Below are 9825 nucleotides of genomic sequence, written 5' to 3'. Positions count from 1 at the left end.
CAGCAAGCCCATATCTGCAGCTTAGCGCTTTGGCTCTTGTGGCTGTTGCTAATAGAGTCAATAAGCTAATAACTTTCAATTATGGTTAAAAAAAAAAACAAGATTACCTGAGTTTCATATACTTTTGTTTCCATCTGTACGAGGTACCTAGTCTCCTCCTGCTCTACTTAATGTCACATACGAATTTTTATTTTAAGTGAACATACTTGGGTTTTATTTCAGTTTTTCTTTTTATTACACTGTCCACTAATAGTTTGTTTACGCAATCCAGAAGCATGAAATTGTGCATAGGATGAAAAGAAGTTACTAGACTAATGGCCTAGGGTCCTTACAAGCCTAGTGAAGTTCTTACCCTTATTTCCATGATCTGTACCAACTGTCCATGTCAAAGAGGGACACAGGTGGAACCCCAGCTTGAATTTACGGTCACCCATTCAATCATCCAGATTGCGTTTGAAGAGGGCCGATGAGGTGCTCTGACATGAAGTGGGAGACTGTTCCAAAGGTGTGATAACCTCTGGGAGACAAATCTGTCCCTCCAGATGATTTTACTAATGTCGCATACCAGGTTAAGGTTATGGATATGCAGAATTTCCAATAACTCAGGGTCAGACATTGCCTTGTATGCGAGGCAGAGATCACCTCTGAGTAGTCTGTATGAAACAGAATAAAGTGACAGTTATTTCAGATCATCACATAGGGCAGATGCTGAAGACCTTGAATCTTCTTTGTGAGGAACCTTTGTGGCTTCTCCAATTGCTGCAGGTGTTTAGAAAGGTACATACCAAAATGGGTGTTGTACCGATTATTGGTCTGATGAGGGAAGAGTACAGGGAGGTTGTAACTTCTTTTTTTCGGAGGCAATACCTTTACTTATGAGATGACAATACAGAATACCTTTCTTACCACTGTGAAGACATGGTGGTCAAAGTTAAGTTTGCTGTCAATCTGTGTGCCCACATTTGTTGTTGCTACTGATGTGGTAGTTAGCAGGAACATTACTTTTACAGAAAGGAAGGATACTTTTTTTTGTTTTTTGCATTGAGTTTAAGGCCATGTCTTTGGCACCAATCATTTGCTTGTTCAAGACCCTCTTGAGGGATGTTGACATCATTTGGAGATTCTATGACCGCTCCGAGTTTGCAGTCACCAACACGCTGTCAGCCACAGACCTTTAGTTTTTGCTTGCACTTCAGAGAAATAGATTCCAAACAGTAGAGGTCCCAGGACTGATCCCTGTGAAACACCACTGATTACAGATCTCCTGTTGGCAGTGGATTCCCCTATTTTGACTATATGAGGTCCATCAGTGAGCCAGTTAGCAACCCATCTAATGACATAAGGGCTTATGCCTAGTTGGGTGGATTTGTCAAGGATGCCTGAGTGGGGGATAGTGTCAAAATGCCTTGGCCAAGTCCAGGAAGGCTGTGTTCACAGATTTCCCTTTGTTCAGGGAATTGGTGATGGTCTTGAAGAAGTCCACCAGGTTTTACAGGCATGATCTCCCTTTGACAAATCCAAACTGAGTAGGGTCAAGTGTTTGTAGATTACCTATATCTTTGTTGATAAGGTCCCATGATTTGCTCCACTTCCTTGCAGATAAGGCTAGTCAGGCTAATAGGTCTAAAGTTTCCAGGGTCAGTGGAAGCACCACCTTTGTGCAAGGGAATGATGGTGGCTGCTTTCCATTCAGCTGGTACAAAGTCGGTGCTTAGACTATGATTGAAGAAAGTACCCAATGGTGTTGCTAACTGATGTTGGAGCTCATGTAGGATGCAGCCTGGGATGCTATCAGGTCCCATGGATGCTGTGTTTCTGGCCTTAGAGAAGGCATTTACGACCTGCACTTTAGAGATACAAGAAAGGGGATAGGTGGGAGGGATGTCATGGGGTACTTGTGGTGGGGACAAAGGAGTAAAGTTTTCACAGCTATTGGCCAACAGATTAGCTATGTCCACAGGCTCAGTATATGTGGTATCATTAACTACCAGTTCTGCATGCGTAAACTAAATGTCTCACACAGATATTTTGTTGTTCATCTTAAACAACCTAGAGGCATTTTTCACTCTTTACATGAGCTTTTATCACCTGGCTCCCTCTCCAACAGTTTAAATCCATTTCTTTACAGCAATCTAACTATATTTTATGACTGCAAATGTAGATGACTGCTAAAGTCCCAATCATTTCTCCCCAGTCTCCATTATCAGCAGCCAAACACCTTTTCTGCAGTTAAGCACATGCTCATTATATTTTATACCTTTAGTTCGTTACATGTAGTTCCCTTTAGGGAACAGTAGACTTCTTAGTGTGTTAATTACACAACCATCTCTTTCAGTTCAGAGTTACTAATACTTCCTGAAACAAGACTTGAGGATTAAACCTATTTTAAAGGCATCTGTTAGCTGTTATCGTACGCTGTATCAAATGTTAACTGTGATCAACACTGTAGTGCAGACATCAGTTGCATACAAAATAAGTTAGCTCATCAGTTTGCTAGACTGTAATAAGGCTTAAAGAGATTTTTGTTTGCTGTAATTCTGCTTGTGTGTGTGTAAATTTATCTATATATATGGATTCACTTCAGAAGCCCAAAATACTGAAATCTCAAATTTCACTATCTCGAGCCCAAGAAGTCGAATCCACAAAACAACGAAAAGTAAAAAACGCAAGATTCAAAACCTCGAATACCTAAGTTTTGAATTTCATGGTTTTACTACACACACACACACACACACACACACACACACACACACACACACACACACACACACACACAAAATCACTGTACTAGAGACTTAGGAACACAGGGGGACAGTGATCTCGCCTTCGATAACCACATCGCCACAACAGTCAGGAAATCCTTCTATGTGGCACACCTCATCACTAAGGGCTTTTAATCTAGAAAAAAGGAGGTAATTGTCCCACTGTACTCATCTCTCATTAGACCAATTATAGAGTACAATGCCCCATTTGGTATGTACCTCACAAGACATCTGCAACAGCTGGAAAGGCCGCAGAAATACCTCACTAAAAGAATCACAGGCCTAAAGCAGATGCCCTATGCTGACCATCTAAAAAAACTCCAGCTATACTCTGTGGCATATAGTCTACTCAGAGGCGATCTCTGCTTAACATACAGGGCCATGTCAAACCCTGAGCTGTTGGACATGCTCCACTTAAAGAAATCCCAATTCCTCAGAGCCACACACTCCAGGGATCTAAACCTGGTCATCACAATGAACAAAACATGCTGGAGGGATAGGTTCCTGATCCAGAGACTCCCCATACTCTGGAATAGACTGCCCATACATGACAAGCGCAGCACCTCCTTGGCCCTCTTTAAAAGGAACCTTGATGATTGGATGGGAAATAGGAAATTCACCCCAGGGATCACGTCAGTCGCCCTGCTAGACAGGGGTCCAGGGAAGTAAATATTGTGGGAAGAAATATCCAGGAAATTGTTATGGCTAGGGTTGTACAGGCCCTATGGCCGATAGCCTAGTACCAACCTATGAACCTGTGTGTGTGTGTGTGTGTGTGTGTGTGTGTGTGTGTGTGTGTGTGTGTGTGTGTGTGTGTGTGTGTGTGTATAGACACATTTTATTTGCATTGTTTACTATAATGTTGTTTCTACTGCTGTTATCCTTGTTCTTTTTTATTTCAAGAACTTCTTTATTATTTCATCTATTTGTTCCCACTCTTCCTGCCTTGCCTAAGATTTTAGGTTCTGTAAGACCATACAAAATAAGCTGCATCTGTACATCTTCAATTAACGGTTCCCCTTCCAGCCAAGTGTAGTTACAAAACCTCAAAGAACTTCTGTCAGCTGACGTAAGACATGCAATGTACCTGTCCTCTTTTTCTGTGTAAGCTCTTAGTTTCTGCACTCTTAAAGGACTAATCAGTAAGGCCATATCTGCAGTTTAGTGCTTTGGCTCTGTAGTTATCGTGCCTGTTAACAGAGACAATCAGATAATAACTTCCAATTGTGGTCAAAACCCCCTGCTTCCCTGAAGTTCTGTTACACTTTTTCTTCCACCTGCAAAAGGTAGCCAATCTCCACCTGCACTACTTAGGGTTCCACATGAATTTTTATTTTAAGTAAACATTCCTGGGTATTATTATTAACTACCCTGTGATATCTCTTTAATTTAAGATGCCCTTGTGTTTAGCTGATGAGCAAACAATTAAATGAATAAAACTGTTACTCTTATCTGCTAATCCTTCTCAGGTAGGGGCAAACCTCAGGGATCTACTGAGCAACTGCAGACTGACTGACTCATGCAAGTGTGGATGCATGGCCCGCTTCACTTCCCTACCATTCCCAACCCTCAGCCAGCCCCCCACCAATCCTCAGATATATCCTTTCTGTACCACAGCCTCAAATTTCATTACCAGTCCAGTCTCATAAAGCACCACAATGCATTCAAAGAAACACCTACCCATTAGCTCAGACATTCTACTAAATTTTGCACTCCCCTCACGACACACAAGCTGAAGTCAACACACATCTTCACACCTCTGAACACTATCTGCTAATCTTCTACTATAATATTTCCCAAATCATCCACTCTGGGTCCACTCCACTCTAAAATTCATAACAAACATATTAGAGGCTCCAACATAGTTCACATAATATAGTTTTAAGCTCACTCCTCACATAAACCTACACACCCAACTCATCCACTCCCCCCCCCCATCATGATATATTCACTAGCACCTACCTTTGCCACCTTATCATTCACTCTTGTCACCTTTCAGTCCCTTCATCCTGTACCTCACTAGCAAAACCAATACTCTCCCACCTGACCTCACCAGACATAGCTCCCGCCTTACTCCCTCTCAAAACTGTAGACTTCCTTTAAGTATAAAACTTCACAACCCTATAACCAACAAACAGCCTGAAACCAAAACCAAATTAAAATGGCACAAATCCTTGTACGTAAGAAGAGCTTATATCACATCTAGAAATAATCACAGAACAGATCTCTTCTGCTGGGCAACATCCCCCACAGAAAACTAATAGGTGGCTTTAGTATCGACTGTTTGTCTGTCACTGCCACATGCATGCTACATGCATACCCATAACTATGTGGATTAACAACTGATCACCATTCCCACTCGATTCAACAATAAAAATAACAAGGGTACCAAAATAGACTGGATACTCACTTCTATGCCAGGTAAAATCTGTACCTCTAGGGCCATTTCCCTACATTCACCATAAGAAAGAAAACAAAAATCCAGAACTTACATCCCTTTAAAGCAACTCAAACTCTCATATTTCAACAAAGACATTTTCATCTTGTATCTAAAACAGTATAACTGGAGTAAACTAAATGTTGAAGATGATGTATCTTACTATAATAATATACTCCTAAAAATCCTAAATGCACTGCCCCCGCTTAGAAAAAAATTAGTTAAAGGTCAGTTTGTGCTCTGGTTATGCAGAAGCACAAAACATCTTACGAAACCTATGAGATGCTGCCTGGAAAATTTTAACCACAAACAAAACTCACTCAAAGTAAGAAAGTATTCTAAGAACTAAGCCAACACAAGAATGGAGAAAGGAGATTCTGCTGACAAGGATGACTGCAATTAGGGATACAGACAACAGGCAAGAGGGGCCTGGAATTTATTGAAGAAAACTGGTAAAAGAACCAAAGTATTGGGAGCAAATAATTAGAAAGGGAAAGGTAATAGAATGGCAAGAGGCCAAGGGGGATTCTAAGTGAAAGACAAGCACTGGTAGAGCTTTTAGTAGAATCTAAAAGAGAATCTGCTGTTAAAAATAGGAATACTTAGTACAGCATGCAAAATATTACATGAAAACTATAAGAATCATTAGAGGAGGTTAGAAGGGATTGGAAAGAGAGAGATTGGACGAGTAACTCACATTGAAACAATGGGGGATATATGTATGTCTCCCAAATATGCAACAAGGTCTAGAAGATTTACATCTTTGCGTGGAAGTGTTTACATAGTTATTTTTATACCCCAAGTAGACTCCAAAGAATCTTTCCTCAGATAGACAACAAATGTTGAAGGTGTGATGGGGAAGAGAGGTAACTGGGAACATATTTTCTGAGAGTGTAGAGTTGGCAGACTTTAAAGATTCCCTGCAAACTGCTTTGTCAGAGATACTGGCTACGAAAATTGGTGTAACTAAGGAAATGATATTATGAGCTATGATACAAAATCGGATTTGGAATTGCGTAGACATAAGTAAGGCCTTGCTGAGTCTAATTATGGTGGCTGCCAAAAAAGCAACTATTAGAAAACGAAAATCAAAGTCTAAACCAACTTTACTAGAAGCAGTGAGCATAGTAACAGAGATAAAACAACTGGAAATGGGATATTTAGAAAAGGGTAGGAGCAAATTAGAAAGAAAAAAATGGGAATTGTGAGAACACATGCACAGGAGGAATGAGGTTTAAAAGAAGGCAGGATTTCAATGAGTTACGTAATGTTTGATTGAATGACTGGATAGATTACAGATGATGTATAATGGTTGCAACTACAATTATGTCAGTATGGTTCGTTTTCATTTATATAAATACGACTGCCTATGTCATGTGATAATTTAATAAAGATGTTACTTGTTTTAAAAAAAAGAAATTCAGAGAACTTAGAAACAGAGTAAAATATCATACTAAATTAGACAATAAAAAAACATATTACACTAACCTCCAAAATAAAACAATGTCAAAGTCCCAAATTATTCTTATTTTCCATAAATCAGCTTCTAAATCCTGACCATTCAACACAGCCTTCAACTACACTCAAATCTAGTAACTCAGATGACACTGCTAATGAATTCAGTCTCTTCTTACTCAACAGATCTACATAAAACAATACCATGAACATGATGCAAAACCCACCCCTAGTACCAATCTACCTAGCAAATATTTAAAAATGGCAGCAGTGGCCAAAGCTTAGCCTGTCTCAATTCTAATAAACCACTCAACAATGAATGGTATGTACCTTTACTTTGGAAAAAAGTTACATCCTCCTCATCCACAAAGGTGGTCATTCTACCTAACTCACCAATTAGACCCATCGCCATCCTCTCCCCTCTATCAAAAATTCTTGAGAAGTACATTCATGCCCAACTCCTACACTACCATCACACAAAATGCACTCCTCTCTCCTTCACAGTATGGTTTCTGCCCATACCACAGTACCTTCACTGTCCTCCTTAACCCCACTAATACTAATAACACAAAGAGAAAAGATGGTAAACTTGTATCTGCTCTCTTTCTTGATCTATCTAAAGCCTTCAACACAGACTCCCACCCTATACTCTTAAAACACTCTCCCATTCTACGCCTTGACAGTTCCTCTCTAGCATGGTTTTCTAGTTACCTCTCTAACAAACTCCAGGCAGTAAAATGGCTCACTGACATCTCATCCTTTCTTCCTGTTGCAGCTAAGGTCCCACAGGGATCTGTACTGAGATCTATCCATTAATGGTCTTGATCTGGAAAGTAAGAATGCTACCTTAATACAGTACGCAGACAATTCTACCATCATCTACTCAGAAAATAACCTCAATACCAACAAAAATTACCAAGGAATCCTTCACTTCTATAGAAAACTGACTACCTCTCAGCTATTCCTACATCCAAAGAAAACAAAACTAATTCTCTTAATTCTCCAAACACCTCACAATAAAGAAAGGATCTTTTACCATTACCTTTTCCAACAATACCAAAACAGAACTTGTCATTCAAACCAAACTACTAGAAGTTTACATAAAGACCTAAAGTTTGACTTCCAAATTCAACATACAGTGGAGAAACACAAATCAATAACTAAGCTTTCTATACGGCAAAACCCTAACACTGCAAGATGTCATATCACTACTACCCTACTATTTACTCTTATTGACAACCAACCAACAACTAAACAAACTTGACTAGTGCAACAAAGTTTCAAAATTTGCAACCCCCCCCAATAGATGACATCATGGTTTGGCCCTCAAACACCTCCAATGGCTTGAATTACCTCACCAGCTCACACACTCCCAACTCCCTATTATCCATAATCTAATAAACAAACCAAATGACTGCATTTCTAGGCCAGTTTTGTAAAAACATACAACCCACCCAAAAGCTTGTACTCTTCTGACAAAGACATTCTACATATATCAACATCTAATTACTCTGCAGGCTGTTCCCTCTACTCCCATCAAATGTCAAAAACCTGGAACTTCATCACCCTTACAGTAAAACAGGACTGCTCGCTGAAGTCATTCAAACAGCTAAAGTCTCAAGTATTCAACTCCTGGCTTTGCAGCTATGCTGCACCAAATTAACACATTACTCCTCTTCATCCTCATCACTGCTCCTCTCTCTCCATATCCTCCTCCTACCTGTACTGTAACTAACTCTCTTTATTCCATTTTGTTATACTCTTTCACTCTCAACTACCCTTTGTCTTCTGTTTCTCAGCTCCAGCTGTCTCACCACTTTACCTCTCATAAGGTTGGCTGCAAATTTTGAGACTTTGCTGTTGCACTGCTTGAGTTTGTTTAGTGGTTAGTTGGATGTTTGTCAGTACTGGTGCCGAGTAGAGAGGAATTGCTAGTTGGATGGTACTAACGATATGACATCTTGCAGTGTTAGACAAATATGGTGGTTTTGAAAATATCAACAATATGGCTGTCTATATACTTTATCAAATTTGAAATGCAATTCTCCCCTTTTGAGAAATATTCTAAAGACTATTGTATATTATTGCATTTCAAATGTTAGTGCCACTCTGTCTACTACTATTGTTTGTACATTGGAACTTTTCTCTCCAGGCCTGTGCTGAAAATGGGTCCTGTGCCCATTCGGACTTTCCCGATAAACAAAAGCAATAAATAAATTCCAGTCTCACTCCTTGAACAAAACAGTAATGATGGCTTTTAACTCTGGTGGTCAAGACATACTGGTAACAATACCTAGAAAAGAATGCAAGGGCAATTCTCCTGCACCTGGGCAACAGCTTTGCACTCTACCAAACATGGCCATCAAAAATTAATTTTGTACTCCATTCCGGCTGATGTAAATTTGGAAGCTTCAGACTCCTGTTTTCTTTAACTATCAAAGTAACTCCACTGCACTTAGAAACCTCTCTCTATCTTCTAAGAAACTGCTAATATTCTAATTAAACAAAACTGTGAAGTTATTTTCTTTGCAGCAAAACATATCCACAGTATCTTCAGGATTACCTAAGCACCAAACATAAGGCAGACAAAAGCACAACTGTAAAGAAACATTTATATGGAGCAAGGTTACATGGTCTAAAACAGAAGGAAAGAAAAAAATAAAACACCTGCACACAAGGAAACAGTTCAATGTGAGAGGTACACAACATGAGCCACTATAATGCATTGTACTTATGAACTGTTTAAGGTAGTACCCTTTTCCACATCTGCATTTCAATTGTGCTAACTTGTATGCAAGCACAAACATGCTAATTCAGGCTGATTCAGAGGCCTTGCTATGGATGCACATTCAAGCTACTGCTGGGTAATGTGTGTGTGTGTGTGTGTGTGTGTGTGTGTGTGTGTGTGTGTGTGTGTGTGTGCACGTGTGCACTCATGGATTTGCTGATTTATATGTGCATTGTTTACATCAAAATATTCTCTCAGATAAACATACACTTCTTGAAAAAGGATCCTGAAAGAATTGTGAGAGATGCTTGTGAAAGAAAACTCTAATATCTTGGGAGGCAGCAAGTTCTCTGGGGACTTCCAACAGGAAACAATATATAGTCTTGTAACCACTTACAACTGCAGAGTTCATAGCTGCTCTTCCCATTTACGACAAGGGCTAC

General features: G+C 39.7%; 1 protein-coding gene across 1 annotated transcript in view; it reads right to left on the bottom strand.

The window, feature by feature from the left end:
• Positions 1 to 9825, bottom strand: part of ABHD2 (abhydrolase domain containing 2, acylglycerol lipase) — a 1158770-nt gene that overhangs the window by 624577 nt on the left and 524368 nt on the right. Inside the window, 1 exon segment of the mRNA XM_044078196.1 lies at positions 5058 to 5070. Coding sequence (XP_043934131.1) covers positions 5058 to 5070 — 13 coding nt within the window.

The sequence above is a fragment of the Protopterus annectens genome, chromosome 7.part0, assembly GCF_019279795.1.
Source record: "Protopterus annectens isolate FY-2018-M chromosome 7.part0, PAN1.0, whole genome shotgun sequence".
Taxonomy (NCBI): domain Eukaryota; kingdom Metazoa; phylum Chordata; order Ceratodontiformes; family Protopteridae; genus Protopterus; species Protopterus annectens.
This window is presented reverse-complemented; position numbering and strand designations above follow the sequence as displayed.